The sequence below is a fragment of the Triturus cristatus genome, chromosome 4_2 (genome assembly GCF_964204655.1).
Source record: "Triturus cristatus chromosome 4_2, aTriCri1.1, whole genome shotgun sequence".
Lineage (NCBI taxonomy): Eukaryota > Metazoa > Chordata > Amphibia > Caudata > Salamandridae > Triturus > Triturus cristatus.
In genome coordinates this window covers 367,466,994-367,487,886 of record NC_140586.1, presented here as the reverse complement: position 1 = coordinate 367,487,886, position 20,893 = coordinate 367,466,994, and the positions used below count along the sequence as shown (strand labels likewise).

At 41.1% G+C, this 20,893-nt stretch overlaps 1 protein-coding gene across 5 annotated transcripts in view; it reads left to right on the top strand.

The window, feature by feature from the left end:
- LOC146833904 (complement factor H-like) overlaps positions 1-20,893 on the top strand; it is a 1,264,875-nt gene that overhangs the window by 480,011 nt on the left and 763,971 nt on the right. For all 5 annotated transcript variants that reach the window (XM_085601813.1, XM_085601812.1, XM_085601811.1 and 2 more), the window contains 4 exons: positions 5,872-6,054; positions 15,311-15,481; positions 18,596-18,772; positions 19,132-19,314. In XM_085601813.1, coding sequence (XP_085457939.1) covers positions 5,872-6,054; positions 15,311-15,481; positions 18,596-18,772; positions 19,132-19,314 — 714 coding nt within the window. The remainder of the gene's footprint in view (positions 1-5,871; positions 6,055-15,310; positions 15,482-18,595; positions 18,773-19,131; positions 19,315-20,893) is intronic.

Genomic DNA, 20,893 nt, shown 5'->3' with positions numbered 1-20,893 from the left:
GTATGTAGTTACTAACCCTGGGAGTAGTTCGCGAAGTAGCACTTCGCGTAGCTACGCAAAGTGCAGTTCGCACTACGCGAGCTACGTGTAGCATTTCGCGAACTGCGTAGTACCTTGTTCGCACTGTGCCAGATGTCGTTTTCAATGATTGCACAGTGCGGACAAGCAACAGCACTGTGCAATCATTGAAAATGGCATCTTGCACAGTGCGAGCTGTAGTTTTCTGCTGCTCGAGTAGATTTTTACTCGAGCGGCAGCTTTCTCAACGCGAACTGGTAGTTTCTCATCGCGAGCGGTCGCGAGCATACGCAACCACTCGCAATGAGAAACCTCACCTCCTCGTGTTGGGAATCTCGCCGGGAGGTTTATTTTCCATGCTCGCGATCGTCAACTTGTTGTTGCTGATCGCGAACAAGGAAAAAGTCTCGCCGGGAAGTCATTTTGCTTGCTCGCGGTCGCCAACTTAACGTTGAGGACCACGAGCAAGCAAAAAATGACCGTAGCACTACGCAACACTACGCTACACATGTTAGCACTGTGCTACGTGCAATTTGCGTAGTGCGAAGTAGCGCGAACTTTGCAAACTACGCGAACGTAGCGTAGTGCTTTGCCCAGGCTTAGTAGTTACTCATAACAACACTATTGAGACAGTCATTCACTCACTAACAAACCCATACACACACTCATCCACCCATACAGTCCTGCACACATGCTTTCTTCAACACATAAAAACAGTGAGTCCCTCATTCATGCACCTATGCACTGCGTAATACCCCCACCGAACCATACAGACACTCAGACACTCATACTGATACTCAAAAAACCAACTAATAACCTATATAGACCCTCATGTAGCTACTCGCCAACCCATGCAGCCACTTATACACAAAGTGAGAGACTGATACAGATATTTACATATTTAAACATTACTCACTAAGCCATGTATTTACTAAGATACACTTAATCAGTCAGTTATACAATCAATTTTTCAAAAACAAATCATCCATTTAGACACTTATATACCCATTCATTCTTCCATCGACCTTGAGATATTCATATATAAAACATATTTAATTTTCAGAAAAACACACATTCACTGGATGATGTCATCAGTGATGTCATCAGTGATGTCATCAGTGATGTCATTTGAAATGTCATGAGTGATGTCATGAGTGATGTCACTGACCATGTCATGAGTGATGGAATATGTGACGTCATCAGCAGTGCATTACAGGTGCGCGAGTTATAGTTAGCTGAACTAACTATAACGGGGGAATTTCAATGGTTTTGTACGAGTGAAAAGTCCAGCTAACTATAATGCCCCTGAAACCTATGGTTTTTTCAGTGAATTTCTAAGGTTTTTAAAATGCTAATTCCTAACTATACCATGCCTGAAACCTATGGTTTTTACAGTGAATATATATATATATATATTCATCTCCTCGCGTGGAGTGCGGAGGCTGCAGCTTTTAAGACTTTAATATTTCTAACACGGCAACACAAAAAATATCAAAACCCACTAAGGAAATACAGTTTGGACTGCCAAAGTAATAACTGTGAAGTATGATTACATCTTAAATATGAAAATCGAACTTACCTGATAAATGATGCATTATGGTTAATGTAGGAAACAGAAGAAATAATATAATAGTTTGATGCAGCCCCTCTTCTATTTTTCTCACAATGATTAAGGCTAATTATGTTGCCGAAACGCGTCTGGTGAAGAATGAGCTGCCGTGTGTCACTTTTAAAGCAGCATGTCCTTCCGCAGTAATGTATGTGTGTGTGTGTGTGTGTAAATATATATATATATAATCAGTATTTATATATGTAAGAGAATTAGTAAAATTAGAAGAAAAGAAATGAAAATATATACAGAAATATACAGAAAATAACCATTGAGAAGTAATGATTAAAAATATTAATATACACAAAAGACAGCATATATTGACGCTCCATATTAACTGATAATGGATGATAAAAAAAGGAAGGCAGAATTATTAAAGTGAGAAAGTAAATGAGTATAGTAGGATGAAATAGGAGATCTGCAAAGTACGATTGGAAGGAGAAAGAAAAGAAAGAAGAGAAAAGGTAGGAAAAGGATAGGGACAGAAAACATAAAAGACAAAATAACAAAGTGAACATACTGATGAATCACAAAGAGTTTAGGGAGGTGACACCACATAAGGGAGATGGCGCGACAGAAAGCTCGACGTAACTGACAAGAGGTAATACAGACCAAAAAAAACCCAATAATGACGCAGTCCTTGGGATGCACGTCAAACAATACCTTGAATGAAGTCATAAAAATAAACGGCTAACTAGAAAACATGTTACATGAGGAAAGATGCACACAAATACATTAGATAAATGATAACATTTAGCTTGAGTATCATTAGAGTTATCTCAAAGCAGTCTCAATGCATAACTGGACTCAGGTTGAAGAAATCTTTGAGGTATCATTCTCTTCTACTATGCATTCATCAATAAAACATTGCAGTAAAACAGGAGCCTCACAAGTCATATTTTTGTTTTTATATGTTACTTTAAACAAACTGGGATGAAAAAGTCAAAATCTTGAGTTCAAAGCAAGAAGTGCTGGACTCATATCCTGGAATGTTTTCCTCCTGTCTGCCTTGGCTTTTGCAAAACCCTGTGCAATTCAGCATATTCTAGAAAGTAGATGATGACTCCTCTCGTTTTTTCCGATGATGAAGAGTGATAGGTAGAATGACCCAGTCGATATGCTCTCTGTATATTTAATAATGGAGAGGTGGAAAGATCTAGAGTCTTAGAGAGAAATGTTTGAAAAAATGATACAGGATCATTACCTTCTATCCTCTTCGCCAAACCGTAAATGTGAAGATTGTTTCGTCTGCTCCAATTCTCTATGTCCTCAGCATGCCTTTTTAAATGAAATACCATAGATTGTACATTTGTAAGCGTCTGTATAGTATCTTCAATGTCACTAAATCTTTGCTCCACATGTGGGACCAATTATCATTTAAAATCTGCAGCTTATTGTTATTTTCTTACATATAGGGCTTAAGAGCTCGATTTCTTAAAGCAGAAGTTCCATTGAGTTAAATCTGGATGTTTTTGTGGGCGATGGAGGGTCTTTCTAACACTTTTAGTAGCTTGAGGGGCAATTAAGCTGTATTTAGAAGCCATTTTAAGGCAAGTTGTGCCGTTTCCATTAAAAGACGCTTTGGGTGTCGACATCAACTCTTGACTACGGGGAACAACCTTTACAACGCAACTTTTACAACGCACTACACTTACAACGCATTTTTTACAACGCACAATCCATTACAACGCATGACATTACAACGCAGGACACTACAACGCATTTTTAAAAACTACCTTTACAACGCATTCCATTACAACGCATACTACCATTACAACGCATACCATTACAATGCATAATATAGTAATTTTTACCCCTATACTATCCAACACTTACCCTACTGTTGCACCCCCTGGAGTTAGATTAGTAATTTTTACCCCTATACTATCCAACACTTACCCTACTGTTGCACCCCCTGGAGTTAGAATAGTAATTTTTACCCCTATACTATCCAACACTTACCCTACTGTTGCACCCCCTGGAGTTAGAAGAGTAATTTTTACCCCTATACTATTCAACACTTACCCTACTGTTGCACCCCCTGGAGTTAGAATAGTAATTTTTACCCCTATACTATCCAACACTTACCCTACTGTTGCACCCCCTGGAGTTAGAATAGTAATTTTTACCCCTACACTATCCAACACTTACCCTACTGTTGCACCCCCTGGAGTTAGAATAGTAATTTTTACCCCTATACTATCCAACACTTACCCTACTGTTGCACCCCCTGGAGTTAGAATAGTAATTTTTACCCCTATACTATCCAACACTTACCCTACTGTTGCACCCCCTGGAGTTAGAATAGTAATTTTTACCCCTATACTATCTAATACTTACCTTAAATGCAATTTTATATTATGCGTTGTAATGGTATGCGTTGTAAAGGTAGTATGCGTTGTAATGGAAATGCGTTGTAAAGGTAGTTTTTAAAAATGCGTTGTAGTGTCCTGCGTTGTAATGTCATGCGTTGTAATGGATTGTGCGTTGTAAAAAATGCGTTGTAACTGCATGCGTTGTAAAAGTGTGCGTTGTAACGTCATACATCCCTTGACTACTGCTCTCCATATTTTCCGCCAGTACACGGAATTAATTGGCAATGTGAACTCAGTTGTTATATGAGGAGTTGCTTTACTGGACATGAGCTGTCTCAATCCTTTGCTTCGTCCCATAAGATAAGTGAAGAAAATGTATCAAACAGTACTGAAGGAGAAAATGTAGGCAGTGTCTGTAATACATGCACCCAAAGCAATGAGGAGAAATGAATGTCAAACAGACAGGACAATTCTTACTTTATTTTGGGAATATATTGTGGACTCCGTGATATCCATTTGCAAAACATGGGAGGAATTCACAGTGCGGAATAGAAAAGCAGGCATTGCTGTGGTAATGGTAATGTGAATGAGCGTTTTACAAAATGGTAGGTGCAGCACTTCTGTCAGTGTGCCTGCTTCATTTGAGCAGTAAAAGACAAGTATGCAGGTGAAAAAACTAACCTGGTTGGGGAGAAGAGGCTACAATTCGATATCCTGCCAGGAGGTTGCTCTTCGGAGCAGTTGGGCAAATTTGGGCCAATTCAGTCGCACGATTGCTGCAGGGCTTCTCAGACTGAGGCAATATACTAGCAGCAACAAGCTATGCCCTTTATTCATGTATTCTAAAGAATAAATAAGCTATGCTGTACTTAAAAAAGCTATTACAACTCAAAGCTCTATAACCTTATGAATTAAGTTAGCCTTCTGACTGGCACTTCTGTTCATGGAATGTGCAATAAATATTGACAACATTTTTCATATAACCTTTTATACTGGAGTTTTTTCCTTTTGTGAGCACAGTAAGATTTGTGGTGTTAGTTTTACTAGTGAAATAGTACTAATTTTACAGACCTTGGAAAGATGAGTGGCTGAGATGTTTTGTGCAGTATTCTAATTTGTCACCTGCAGATCAAAGTGAATATTAAGCTGATCTATCTTGCCAGCATTATCCTGATAACATTAATTTGAAGGCATGTAACCCCCATAGGCAATTCCAGTTTGATCCATTACGGACTGCTTTATGTGAGTTGAATGTATTGCCCACTTGAGTATGTTCCAAGGTAAAAATGTCTCAACCAAAAGACTTAGGATCTCTTTTTAAGTTTGGAGGAAAATAGAGATTTCTGTTGGTCCCTTTGCCGTCTCTTAACATTGGCAGGAACCGCAGCCATGGCGGTTCCTGTCAACGTTGTGGAAGTTTGATGGAAGGCTCCATCAAACAAGATGGCTGCTGCTCAAACTGTTGCACAGTTTTTCATTTTTCAAAAAACAAACCTCCAAAGTGGATGTATGTTTTTGAAACAGGAGAAACTAGTAACCCACACACCATGGAAGTTTTCTCCATGGTGTGGGAAAATGTGTAACTTTTTTTTTACAGTCCCCCATCACCAGCAAAGAAAAAGCTATCCAATCGCCGACTCTAAAATGGGCGGCCAGGCAGTGGGATGGCAAACCCTTCGTTGTTCCCTGTTGCATTAGGCCGTCATTGGAGGATGTGAGCAGCGGTGCTGAAGTAGGCTCTGTTGGTGACTTAATGTCCACTCACCTATAAATTGGGCAGACAGACCATGAGTTTGACAAAGACAGCACACCATTGATGTTGCTCTTTAAATTGTTCATGAAAGCATTGGCATATTCAAGTTTCCACTCTCAAGAAACACCTATTATTTTTTATGTTGACAAAGAACTGTGATTTTTTTTTTTACACAGAAAGAAGACGCTGTACAAAGCCACCTACAATAATCAATGGAAACCATGGCATGACTACCCACAAGAAAAATTTCTACAGTGATGATACGGTGACCTACCGCTGTGATCCTGGCTATTATATAACTGGATCAAATGAAAGTACTTGCATTGGTGGGAGGTGGACAGCTGCCCCCACATGTAGTGGTATGTATATATCATTTTTAACTTAGATTGTTTGTACCCTCTCAGGAAAAGTAAAGCATGCATTTAAATGCAAAGCTTTTGGCCAAGCTTTTATTCAGAACACATTGGGGCTCATTACGATGTCGGGTGGAAACTTTCTGCCCAACACCGACTCGGAATGGGGACTGACCGACTCGCAGTTCCGCCTACTCAATTATGATGCGACCAAACACTGTTCTGTCAGATTCCCATTGTTTCCTATGGGAGCTTGTGTTCTGCCCGACAACCGGCAGGAACACGGGCTCCGATGGGGAAATGGTGTGTGTGTGTAAAACTCTGCACCTTGTCGCAGGTACCCCATCGTGCCTACCACACAGTGCAGGGTTTTACTGCGGGGTCCCTTAGGTACCCCATGGGCCCCCATCCGAAGGCCGCAGGATGAAGGGGGCTCTGCCAGGGGCCCCTAAAGTCACTTTCCAACAGCTTTTTCATGTCGGAAAGGCCGAAGCAGAAAGGATGTTGGAAATCAACATAATAATCCCGAGGTCGAAAACGCTGTCCATGGGGGTGCACGATGCGGTTCCGACTGCAACGAATACTCCGAGAGCCGGTATGAACCTCTTCCGAATGACCGAGAGGTTTACCTTCTGACCGTGAACATCATCATCGGTCAGGCGGATTGTAAAGCGACCGAGTTGGTCATAAGGGCTCTGACACGGTCGAGTAGATTCCAACTGTCTGCAGGAGGCTTTCCGCCTGACAATGTAATTGGCCCTATTGTGTCTGTAAGTACTGACTATGCGGAGCTTCTGAGCAAAAACATCTTCTGGTAACAGCCAAGCACTGATTCATGAATGAATGAATGAATGAGGAATTTATAAAGCGCAGGACTCACCCCAACAGGGGTCTCTCCGCGCAGGCAGGAAAGCATAACACAAGAGAGGAGTAGTACTAGCCAGGCTAAAAAGGTTCAGTTTTCAATAATTTCCTAAATTTGGACAAATCTGGACACACCCGTAGCACCATGGGGAGTTTGTTCCAAAGATGGGGGGGTACATAGGCAAAAGGTTTGCCACCCGTATGTAACTTGTTGATACGGGGTACTACAAGCAGAGCCTCACCACTTGAGCGTAGCTGTCTGTTAGGCTGGTAGGAGATAAGACAATCAGTCATATATCTGGGGCCACTTGTATTAAGGGTTTTGTGGATCAGACAGCACATTGCAAACATAATTCGACTTCGGATAGGAAGCCAGTGTAAGCTTCTTAGTAGTAACAGAGAAGGGGTTCTGGATGGTTGATTCAGAGCCAGTCGGGCTGCTGTATTCTGTATTACCTGGAGCATATTCAATGTCTCCTCATTTACGCACCCAGAAGTGCATTACAGTAGTCTAGTCTACTAACCACTAAGGCTTGGAGCAGGGTCTTGTGTGCAGATAGAGGGAGAAGATCGAACACTCTCCGTAGGAGTTTTACTAGACCAAAACCAGCTGCCTGCAAATCTATAATCCACATTTGTAAAGCACGAACAATCACCCGTAAGGGTCTCTAGGCGCTGGGGGCCGTCGGGAAGATTAAGCAAGCTATTGCCCCGAGTCAAATGGTGCTGGGTTTATCTGCCGCCGGCACCGGGGGATCAAACCGTGATCCCCAGATTCCGGAGTCAGTCGCCCTGGCCGCGGTGCCACACCTCTTCCCTTCTAGAGGAGTACTGCTTCACAGACATATTCAGAATTTAGTTTGGAATTGGCCCATCTTCTTTTTAGGTCTCGCTGGCGTTGCAGCGCGAAGCGCTGCCGCCAACGAGAACTATTGTTACCGTGATGCCTCCCAAGGGAGACAGACCGGGGCACGCGCAGCGATCGGGGTCTGTGGATGCGCTTCTGAGAAGCGCAGACGCACACGCACCCAAGGGCGCGCGCGCCACGCTCTGCCGACCGCCGGGCTTGTTATGTCTCTGCTCTAGATGATGCGCATGCGCTGTCTAGAATCTAGACATGCCGTATCTACTTCTGAGCTTAAAGCCCCGCAAATTGGCTTCCCATTTCTGCTCGATTGCTGGCACCATTGTCAGGTCTCCCCATTGGTCAAGGCCATGCATGCGTTATCCCTCTTCCGATGATTAGACCTCCCCGAGCGCATTGCCCAATTACTTTTTGAGCATACACAGGCCATTTTCATCCATTTTGGGACTAATTTGTAGGTGAACGTGCTGTAGCTTGGTCCTGGCTGCTTTTCCTGTACAGACCGGTAAAAATCGAATTTTAGAGATTGCTGTAGTGCTGTTGCATCGAACACGCATTGCAGAGAATGGCACAATCATCGGCCTCCACCCAGTGCTATAAATGCAACATCCCCATAGAAAAGCAAAGCCAAATAGATATCAAACACGCCTGGTACCTCATATCGGTTTGAACTTCCTTCTTGTCAAGGAACTGCTTTGTACAGCATACATGGTGTAAAACGATAGCTTTCCCGTCTCGGGCGACCTAATTATCTATTTTGAGTTTAACTGTGACCTATGCGCATGCTCAGTGTGCTCTCGCTAGCAGAAGATACATTCGCTAGCAGGCAGAATGCACCAGGAAGAATCTGTTTGTTTGCCCCGGGTTTTCTTAGAAATATCAAGCCATAACCTGATCCTGTTTTAGTCTTGAACATTTTAGCATATCGTTGCAGACTGCCACACGAGAGAAGCTATATTCAGAATCACAGGTGAGTGCTTCGACGCGTGGCTGCACTCCACTCACTGAATAGAAACATTGCAGCCATCTATATATTATGCGCTTTGTGCATCCACAAACTAGAAGTACTTCACATTTTGGATTATGTGATATATATATTATGTATCTCCCCCACCCCCTTTATTTAAGTAGCGCAGTAATGCACGCAGGTTGATGCTGCTGACTTAAAATCTTACCTTTAGTGCAGGTTGGCTGGCACACTCAGGCTGCTCTATTTGTGTAGACAAACGCACAACCACTGGCGTAGTCACGTGCCCCTCGCACCATACCCTGCTTGTACAGTGTGCACAGTGCAGGCAGGCCTACAGTGCAATCAGTTCAATGATTTCAGCACTCCAATAACCTCCACTAATTAGACCAAATAGCGTTTTCTTATGATTACATTGCAATGGTGTCTTTACACTGTATTTTTGTTGTTAACGTGTTCGAGATACCTGATCTAGAAATGTATTCAGTTGTGCACATGGAGTAAACGAATGTTTAATTGATGGAGTTTTTATTGCTTACAATACATGTTTTAAATGAAAGGAAATGTCCATCCCTAATATCATGGGTGGTGGGGTTATGTGCGTCCCTCCTCTGACGTCCATGGCCTGCGGGCCTGCAGCAGCACTACTGCTCTATCAAGGAGGAAACGCTGGATATATAGTTCCTACAGTTACAAAGGCTAAGCACTATATTGCCATGAACAGCTTAAAAATTAGCTAGTGAACAGTTTTGTAAGCGGGAAACCTGTTTTTGAGATTCACCGTTGTCTGTTGAATACATATCATGCTGGCCCACACTTGGCACTTGTTTATTTCTGTTATTTTGTTCACCCGTTCTCACCGGCATGTGCCCTTTATACATTCCCAGCTCTGCCAATAGTTATATTAATATTTGCCTATTTTGAGCAGGAGGAGTGATTAACTTGGAAAATGCATTCATTCAGATTAAGATCATCCTTTGCACACTAAGAACCTGCGTCAAAATAGACATACCTTTGAGAGTAGATGGAGAGGAACTATAATCCTAACCAGTGACCGTTCTCAAATGCAAACCTAATGAAAGGAGTGAGACTTATGTGTTGTTCCAACAGACTTTTTGCTTTCACCATTACAGTGATGTTTTAGCTGCATTAGTTTTGCCACAAATATGTACCTTCCCTTCATGTTGTACTCAAAGTTTGAAATATTGGCAGACCATTAGCTGTACCCTTATATCTAATACTACTTTTTGTGTAGTTTGAAGCTCAAACTGCCTTCCTAAGGCCTCAGACTTGCGTCCGAAACAGTAGTATTTTGTGTCTCGTGAGATTGTTAATTAAACTACGGCTAATTAGCCACTCCATTACACATGGCTAAAAGTCAATATCATTGACAATGCCAGTCCATGTTGGATTGCCGATACCTATTGGCTTTGCCAATGCTAGTTTTATTTGTCATAGGCATTCAGACATACTGGCCAACACCCAGAGTTATTTCTCTACTGATTGTTACGTGTGAACATATTCCAGAATGTAAGAGTGTTGCGAGGGGGCAGATTTTGTGTATATCCATTACACTGGTAACAAAAGGCTTTCCTCTACTTAGTTGTCCTGTTGTAGTTTTCCAGCTGCTGCATCATCTGAGGGACTGTGAAGAGTCCTAACGTACCTCTACTGATGTTGACTTACTGCTGAATTGCAGTGGGGCTATTTAAACTTGTTGGCTTGGTCTTGAAGAAGCTATGTATTCAATGGCCTTTCCAGAGATTGGATAAGTCATCTGGGTTACTTATTTCTTTAGTAGAGGTGTTACTGTGCAGGAGGGAATTATCAAGGGCTTTGATAGTGTCCCTGATTCACTTTGCTTCACAAAGTTCAACCAGTAAGTCGTACAACTTGATTTAGTTGCAGTCGCTGATGGGGCAGTTTGAATCAGCTTGCAGTTTTTGCAGTGCAAGGACCCAGTATGTGCATTGCATAGGTTATGGAGGTAAGTGGAAGAGGCTAAAGCCAGCTTAAAAGGTTCCTGATGTAGATGCTCCATCATCTCCACATCAGATTTTGATTTAAGTCATTTACACTCCAGACTGTGGCCCTTGTATTTTTTTTAATTTAAATTTGTTTTATTAGCTTTTTGTTTTGTGTTTTGTCACTTCCTTTTCTATTAAATGGGTGGATGTTCAATGTTGCCATGATGCTGGTGTGGCATGCACCCTGTAATTTATTTCGATGAGCTTGTAGTCAGTAGACTACTGACCCACTAGAACGACTCCTCAAAGGATGCAAAGCTTCTTCTTTTTAGATAGAGCTTACCAGACAACGCAAACTGTATGGTGGCAAAACACCTGTTGTGGGCTTACCAAGAACTTACCGGGGCGCATAGAAAGCCGATTGCTTACAATGGGTTGGCTTAAAAGTCACTCTTGGTTGCTTTCTTCTTATTCGATAGCGTTCCTTGTCTCCTCTTGTCCATCTTGTGTTTGCCTCTCCTGTGAAACCTAGCCTCTTTACCATCTCTCCGATTGGCTGGCTTTTAACCTTCCACTGTTCACGTTTAGCAAACTACTTGTTTTTGTTTAAGCTCTCCATGAGAGTGCATGTGTTTGCCAACATTCTCACTCATGTGCTGCTTTTCCCCTCCCTGCCCAGTCTCCATTGTTCCCAGTACCCTTAGCTCCATTACTCTCCCATGCCATTTTTTTCCTTATTTTTTAGGTCTCGGCCTGGCGAAAGCAGCGCATGCGAGGGCTTCTTGGAATCAATACGGATTCCAAAGCCGTGTCCCAGCTCCGCCTGTAAATTTGATTGGTATGCGTAGTTTATCGTCATTTATTATTCTGATCCGACTTTGCTGATTGTCCCGGACGGTTTGTAGCCCCTCCTGGTTGCCACACTCCTTTTTAGGCCACGCCCTGAGGGATTCGATCTTTTACTGGCGGCGTGACACATTAGGCTTAATATTAACTTGCTGCATTTATTTTTATTTTTTTTAACTATTGCATGCGTTTCCGTGTGGAATGCTTTGCATGCTTGTACGCTACTTTGTTATTACGTTATTTTATTGTTATATGCTTTTTTGTATGTACGCTATTTTGTTGCTACTTCTGGGCTACTTTGTAACTATACACTTGTTGGGAGCGTTTTAAGGGGATACTTTGTAATGTGATCGTTGTGAATCTTTAGCTGTTTACTGGTGCGAGCAGATAGCAGGGAGGATCGCGTGCACACCAAGGTAAGTGGACAGTGGCGACAGCTTGTTTATTTTTGCATCACGCTTTCACTTAAAGTGAAAGCACGATGCAAATGTAAACAAGCGGTTGCCTTTGCGCAATGTCGAGAGATTGTTTTAGTTGTACATAACGTGACCACTTGTTGAATTATGCTTTGTTTCTGTCTGGTAATAGCCAAGCCCAGAGGAGGAAAATGTATGTTGCAACATCAACCATGTTTTTTGGTGTTGTATATAGCGTTACCTCGTGTTTTAATGTGCTTTGTTTCAGTCTGGCCGAGCCCAGAGGAGGAAAATGTATGTTGCAACATCGACCATGGCCCCTCCCACATGCAAACTTGTCCACCATAGCAAGATTCAACATTTTATTGTTTAAGCTGCAAACACTTTGGGGAGATTCTGCCCAGAGAGTAGACAGCGTTACCAGCGCCACTCTCACAGGAAACACCCCATCCAGGGTAGTATTACCGGAGACAACAAGTGGAGTGACTTGCCTGGGAGCGAAAATGCCGTCAAGCTAACTACAATGTCTCTGGCTAGCAGGGACGGGCGTCAGTTACAGCCTCTAGCTAGCTGAGCTGGCCCGCCCCCCCCCCTGAATTATTGTTCCATTATGTTTTTTTGTTGTTGTATATAGCGCAAACTAATCTCTTCCATGTGACACATGCTTTACATTAAAGAGCAAGCTTCAAACACGGCAACAAGAAATGGTATATTGTAAGGCAATATAGACAACAGCAAACAATCAGCTGGTGACATTGATCCTAACGAGCTGGTCTGATTTGCGTGCACAGCGACCTTTTGACAAAATTAACATTCTAAATAAAAGAACGGACCAGACAGGTGGCTCAGCAGTTTGCCCCTGTTTTACAGAAACAGAAAATAGTGCAACGGGTGAGTAAACATATGGTGTCCTTGTGCAAGAATGTTCTCTCTCCCCATCGGGCTGAAGTTAAGATTTAACCAGAATTTACAGGCAAGCCTCAACAATATGGAGACTCAAAGAGCATTACAAACTGTCAAAGATGTATAGATTGCTTCTGTTTTTAAAGAGCAGGGAAAGAAAAATCATGGTGCTTTCGACCATTTTTAATAAGGTTTCTTGATTTTACATCTGAGCAATATTCAAACTGTGTTTAACTTACCATATATGGTTGTTGCACACTTAAGTATTTGCAATGCAATAGCGCTTTGCATGAACACATATTTTGTTTTTGAGGCACTAGGATTTTAAGAAATTTGCCCACGATCACTAATGTTGAGTTAAGGACGCAGTAACGCAACTAGGTTTGCTTGGATGTGATGTTATTGCTAAAACTGCCGACTTTGGAACCAGGTTTCAGTCTCGTCCTTAACTCAACATCCAGTGATCGTGGACAAATTTCTTAAAATCCCAGTGCCACAAAAACAAAATATGTGTTCATGCAAGCGCTCCAAATCTTCTGGTCGAGGTTGCGCTATATACAACAAAAACAAGCATTAAAAATGCAATCGGTCTCGCCTTTAATTAAGTTAAAGCGATTTTCTTTGCTATACAATACCATTAGCAAAGCAAAAGGCTTTAACTAATGCTTTAACTAGCTAAAAGGCGAGACCTATTGCATTTTCAATGCTTGTTTAGTAATCGTAGCTGTTTTAGCAAAAGTGCAATGAGGGCACAGTCCCTTTCCCTTTGTTCTAATTGTATGTGAATGTTACCTGAATAATCTCGTTTTATTCTGTTTTGATTCTTTGGGCAAATTTGTGAAAAATATTGGAGGTTATTCTACAGAATACTTAATATAATACTACTTCATTAACTCATCAATGCTGTTGTTATTGACCCCTCAGTTTCTAAATATTTCCCCTAAACATTGTCATAATTTATATCTGATTTGCAAAACATGCCCAATTCAGCGTGCATAACTTAATCCTGTAAAAGTTACAAGTGGAGAGAATCGGAATTAATCAAAATATTCACTTGTTCTTGGTTTCCATTTTTATTTACTAGAAAGAGGACACAGGCGCATAGTTGGGAAATTAGAGAAATTCAATTTTCTTTCTTTCTATTCTCTCAGTTGTGATTAATTCTCCCTAATACGTCTCTCCTTACTCTACACCCCATGTAAAAACTTGATTAATTGATGGGTCCTCAAAACTCTTCAACACCATTCTTTATTGAATCCTTATGGTGTTACATTAATCTGCCATATAATACCTAAAATGCATTCACAAAGGTTTGTGGGCCATCACAGAGGGTGTTCACCACATTTGCCTAACATGTTTCAGACCACTCTTCTGACAACATAAAACAATGCCAAAAACTGGAAGTGGATAGACTACAAATGTTTCATTATTTTGACTAGTAAAATGATAACTATATGCTTACATGTGTTATATTATAAAATGTGTAGGAGAATGAATTATCACAAATTTCAAGACACGAAAAACTGGGAAAAATGGGGACAGTTCAATAAGAATCTGCACTATTTTGAAACTGAAAGGCACTCATTATCTTTGTAGGAAATACCATTCCATCTGAGTCCAAGATTTAATAGGAAGGGCCGCTGTAAAATCCATTGCATTACTGTTAATATTTTTCATTTGTTGGAAACAGGTGGGAGATGTGCATGTGAAGGAGCCAGAATCAGGGAACTACAAGCTCAAGTGGATCTGGTAATTCCAAGACCCATATTTATCACAATTTCAGGCCTGCAAACTTGTTATACTTTTTACCTAGGGTGGGGCAGGGGAAATATTAAAACTAATGGAATCATTAACTAAGCCACCAGTACCCCTCTCCCACCATAATTACTGGGCTACTTGTAATGAAGTCCATAGTTATCATGACATTCAGATCAATGTAGGCTGCATTGAGGTAGGGGCTGATTCATATCTTATTGTGAGTGGCATGGAAACCACAGGTGCATCTTATTCCAAAGAGCTGGAGTTTTCCTTTTCTTCAGTTCAAATGTGAGTAACCAAGAGAACTGGAGAGAAAATATAAAAATGCAGAAAAAGCTGCTTCTAATCTGAGAGTTGCACATCTAACATAAGTGAAGTTGTAAACCACATGGCGGCAAGAAATTAGTTTTTGTACATTTACTGTTTTAATTTATTCTATTGTACTGATCCACTCAAATATACAACGGACTGTCCTTTGACCCAAATATCAATATTGACTTAATAGCAGGATATTTAGCTATTTCAAATTGCTTGTGATATATTATGTCAAATGAATACATTTTTGTACCAAATCAGCTTATCATTTTTACGTAATTACAGTTAATACATAATAAATTGAGAAGCTGAACTCGTCAATAGCGTTTTTTTTTATTAACAATATTTCCTTTTTTTGTAGAAAGCCCGTGCGACGTGCCATCCATAGACCATGGCTCAGTGGTAGAATTAAGGGCACAATATTTCTCAGGAGCCACAGTAAATTTTATATGTAACTCTGGATATAAACTGATTTCAGAAAAACAAACACAGTGTTTAAAGGGAAAGTGGAGTTTTCTTCCGAAGTGCGTTTGTAAGTATGTGTTCTGATATGGAGAAGGTTTGATAAATATTGACATTTTATAGAGTATTCATACCCTTATTATGTGCGGTTCTTTCATTGCTCATTAAGCATTAATCTGACTGCGAAACCCCCAACAATTGTGGTTTTGTGACAATAATGAAGGCAATATGGAGATTTTTCATATTATGGTTGTGACCAAATTCTACAAACAATTATGAGTATTGTGACTATCTCTTTGAAGTTTTTTTAACAACATCAAATTTAGATGTTAGGAGCTTATAGAAGCTACTTTTCCCAAACACCCTGAAAAATGATTGTCCATGAAGCAAAAACATTCTTGCATGCATCTCGTACATCTGTCAATTCCTCCTTGGTAGCTAAATCTTTCGCAGCGCTTTAACTGAAATTTCGGACAAAAGCAGCTGTCATACATCGCCAGGCTTCTTCAACGTATCTTAACAGCTCTCATTAGGACACCTTGTTTTGCAAGATGCTCACTATGTCTTTATTTCCAAATGGAGGGAAAACAGCAAATGCATTGCTTTAACTACTGAAATTGATTCAAACAGATTTTTTTTCCCCAATAGCATAAAGGTGGCACATTACTTGCCCTATGTCTTTAATGCAATTTGTCTCAGAGAGTGATGGGAAAGAAATTCCTCATTCTTTCTCAAGACACATCAGTGAGCATTATGTGTGTTTCAAGTTCGCCATCAACTATCAAGTCACCTGATTGATTGAAAAGAGTTCCTTAAATGTCGAATTTCCAAGACCGATCAGCACCTTCCAAACATTTTGATTTATCTATTGGTATTTGCTGCAATTAAACATAAATATCAACTCTAAAAACCTCCATAATAGTCTCCAAAGCAGGATGCACACATCAATAAGACCAAAGTCTCAAGTTGGTGATAACTCATTATTAAACGTCTCGCCCACATTTCTTTTTATTTGACTTTGACTCTCTTGACAGGCCAGGGAATCCCCATTGAGACCTGACATCTTGCAGGTCACAAGAGGCAGGAGATCATAATGTAATTTAAAGGATGCAAAGGACTCTTCAAATGCTAAAGCAGATCATGTTAATGGGAAAATGTCAATAGAGAATTTAAAGGAAATAGTAGTGGAAATTGTAAACTCGCTTCATTGCTCCATAGAGCCATGACCAAAATCAATTTCAATCTCTGTACATCAGGACCCATGGAATAATGTAAATTAGAGGGAAGATCTAATTCGAACTCTGAACTCAATGCTGTAAATGCTGTACCAAAAATATGTGGCTTTTAGATCTGGTTTCCAACCAAAAATCGAAGTAATTTAGGTAAAACAAGATTATCAATCTGCAAATATATTTGGGACCAGTATAATGTATTCCACTTCGCGTTAAATACTCCTTGCTAGGCAATAATGTCAAAAATGATTTCTCAGTTGAGCCAGTAATCTCCGCTTGGTCCCCTTCATGTGAATCACATAACGGATCTCTGAAATATTGCCATTTCTGAGAAGGATGCAGCTTTGCAGCCTGTCTGTAACCACGTTTGAGACAACAGAGGCACCAGACAAAAATCTCAAAATACTTCATGTGGAGACCCAGTTGCCTACACGAGCACTTGCCAAGCATTAAACTATAAGTATCACATTAATCCCAAAGGAACCAGCATGGCCCTCCTATGGGCTACCCCAGTGACGGCCTGCTCCTCATGATGGTCCCCTCCTGGTATATGGGGGTTTGCACACAGGGTTATGCAATACAGTGCTGACATGGGTGACATCCTGTTCTTTGTGGTGGCCCCCACCAGTCACATGGGGGGTCACTGAACACAACGCTCACACGCAAGATAGCTAGCACTCCACAGGCTGGTGCTAATGGCCCACATTCCTGCAAAAGTCTTGACCTGAAAATGCCAACTCTTGTCATCACATTGATTGTCCTATTTTGTTCGGTTACAACCATCCCTCAAGCCAAAATTGATTAAAGACCGTTCTTCACAGCAGATTCCAAATCATTGATGAATGGGCAAAGACCAGCCAAGCTAAAGATCAATCATGACTGAATGCACTTGACAACTCTGTCTGAGTTGCTTGATCAAATGCCTATCAAAGTTGCCTATCAAATAGGTGCTCTACACAATCCCGTTCCTTCTCGGGAAACGCCCCGAACATCTGTAATGCCCTCCCCAGAGACCTGCGCTGCAACCCCTCGTACCACAGCTTTAAAAAAGACCTCAAATCCCACCTTCTTTGCAAATACTGGGGTCCGTAATCGCTGCATTCTACCCTCATTCCCCCTGACAGTCTTTTTTATGTCTGACTCCTCTCCCCTCTCTCTCCCTCCTTGACTTCTTTTTTCTCCACTCTAATGCTACTTTCCATCCATTTAACACTTACCTCTAGCTCCTCCCCAATTCTTCCCCAAACTCGTTGCTCCCTTCCCCTCTCGTTTGCTCCTTTCCACCCTATTTCACTCGATTTTTTTCTTATCTTCCACACTTAACGGACCCGATCTCTCCCTCTCCCTCTTTCCTAATTTGAGCGGTGCTGCATGTTTCGGTCAATGTACATCTGATCAGCCCTATCCCATTTAACTGCATAAACGAAAGCCTTGTCCTGGGTAATACTGCCCTCCTTTAGCTCCCTTGCCTTTTTTTATTGTTTCTGTGTTAATTGTCTGCAGTGACATTTTCGTTCTACTCCTGGCCATATCTGTTAGTTTATTTTGCTTATTCAAGAAGTGTTTATTGCTAAATGTGCAATGTCTGTATACTTTGTTCGATCCGGCTGAATCTACTGTTACCAACTGGAATCTTAATGCTCATGTAAAGCTCTCTGCTACCCCCGGGTCTTGAAGCGCTATATAAAACTTTTCAAATAAATAAATAAATTGTTTTCCTTTTTTTACTGTTTTGGACCATGATACTGCATATGTGCTGCAGTGCATTGCAGCTTTTGGTGTACCTCATCCCACGGTGACTTGTATCCATGTAAGTGTCCACATGCCTCATCTAGATTTAGTTGTTAAATGCATAACACTCCTTCGTGTGATTCAAGCATGTTCGTATATCTTGAGACTGGCTGTTGATTGCTAACCTAATGTGTCAAACACCTGTACATTTTATTTTCCAGCTACGTCATGCGGTGCTGCACCACCTATTAGAGATGGAGAATTTGTAGACAGACCAAAGCAAAGCTATCAGTCTGGCGAAAGAGTCACATACAGATGCAAACAAGGATTTGTTTTCCAAAAGCTATCCTATGTAACATGTGAAGAGAGTCAATGGAAGGAACCACCTGTATGCATGAGTATGTTGATATGTTTTATATGATTAAATGTACACTGCTAGATATGATGCAAAGCCTATATGCTGCGAGTCCGTGTATTACAAATGTGAACTCTGCTTTAAGCAGTGTCCCCGGTATGGAGAGAAATTAAATATCCATTCTGAGCAGGTGTGGATATTTTTGTCTCTGCCTTGAAACAATGCAGCATTAACTGAGCACGGCCTGCCCACAGGTTACTATATTTCCTTGCTGGCTTTGCTTAACATGTCGGTACATTTCGGGAAATGTGGTCCTAGTTCAGTCCAAGTGAATCAGTTTGTGTAGCACACCCAAATACCGTGCATTCTCAAAACGAATGTAATATATTTGTTTAATTTCAGAGAAAGGCAGTAAGTGTGGTCCTGTACCGTTCCTTGCCAATGGAGATATTGTGACCGTCCCACAGCCCTCCTATCCTTCAGGAGCCACAGTGGAATATAAGTGTCAAAGTTACTATCAGATACTTGGAAACAAAAAAGTGACCTGCTTGAATGGAGATTGGTCTGCGCTACCAGAATGTCTAGGTATTTACAAGAATTCTTTTTATACATATAAGTAATGGAAACTAGTCATGTTTAAATTGGGTTACATCCATGTTAAAACCGTAATTTAAGTAAATGCAACAATGAATGGAGTGCTTGAAATTAAGTGTTTTAACTTATTTTATACCAAAATCCCGTTTAAAACATGTATCTTGCAATAAGTAAGTTATTGTGCATTCATCCGTTGTACGACAATGTTTCAAACGAGCGGAGGTTCTTCTTTATGAATATATTAGTGTGCCCGATAAGTCTCAAACGTTGCAAAGTGCATTTTGGTAAGGATTGTGAATTCAATCTGGGTTCAGAATGCTGTATGAATGCTTGATGCTATTTGACCACATTTGCAAGCAGCCACAGCCCATCAGCATTAATTTAAACGTTTTAAGGGATTATGGAAATACTTTAGTAGCTAATGGTGGAGATCCCATAGAAACATTTCAAATGTGGAATCACATAAAACCTATCCAAAAAATCCCTTGACTATGAATCCTGCCATCGGCCACCTTTTGCAAATCCCTGGCCCACGCAGGTCCAACAATGGATCCATACCATTTCCATTCTTTGCCAGTAGCGGCTCCTGGAGGGAGTGCTGCGGGTGGAGGAGGGTCAGGGTGGGGGGTAGTAAACTCCGGCATGCGGCCGATCGGAGTTAGGTAAAGAATTAAATAAATAAAACAAATTAAATTGCGCGCGCTGCAATGCAGTTGGCGTTGCAGCGCGCACAATTAAATTTGTTTTATTTATGTATTGCTTTACCTAACTCAGATCGGCCATATGCTGGAGTTTACTACCCTCCCCTGCCTCACCGCCCTGCGGCACTCCCTCCAGAAGCCGCTACTGTTCTTTGCATTGAAGTCCCCTATAATGACGAGGGAAAATGATTCTTTTCTTGCTGAGCTAAATTTACGTCAGAAAACACTACTAAATACAAAAGAAGTGTCCCTACTTAAATGGTGACTATACTATTTAATTAGAAGAAACTGAAATCTATTTTAAAAAAAGACAACAGCAAAGCCACAGTAATGAAGGAATCATTAGGAAGACGTAATCGTAGGAAAAGAAACTACAGACATCTATATAACAAAGCCATCAGATGAGTTAAGTCTGGAGCCCATGTAGGTGTAGCAGTACATTAGTCATTGTTTCTTGTGGTACTGTAATTTGAAAATTGCTATCAAAAGTTACCCACCCTGAATCCTGAAAACGTAAAGTGAACTCTGCAAGTTTCTGGGACAGAAGACACAACTAAAAATAAAAATCAGCCCTATATCTTCCTGCACTAAATTTCATGACTCCTAAACCACAGTAAGCACTTCCATGAAGGATGGGGCTTTCTCTGTTGGAACTGCGTCAGATTTCCCAGCCGGTTTAAACTCCGACTGCAATGATCATAAACGAGGGTTAGACTTTAAACCTTTAATGCCGATCAGAAAGCCTCTGACCAGCTGTCGGAGGCTTTCCGACCGACATTGTAATTATCTTTGGAGAGACGGGCATCCCCAGAATGAATAAGATGCTCAGCTAGGTAATAGTTCTGATGTACTAGAAGGGGTGGAATACA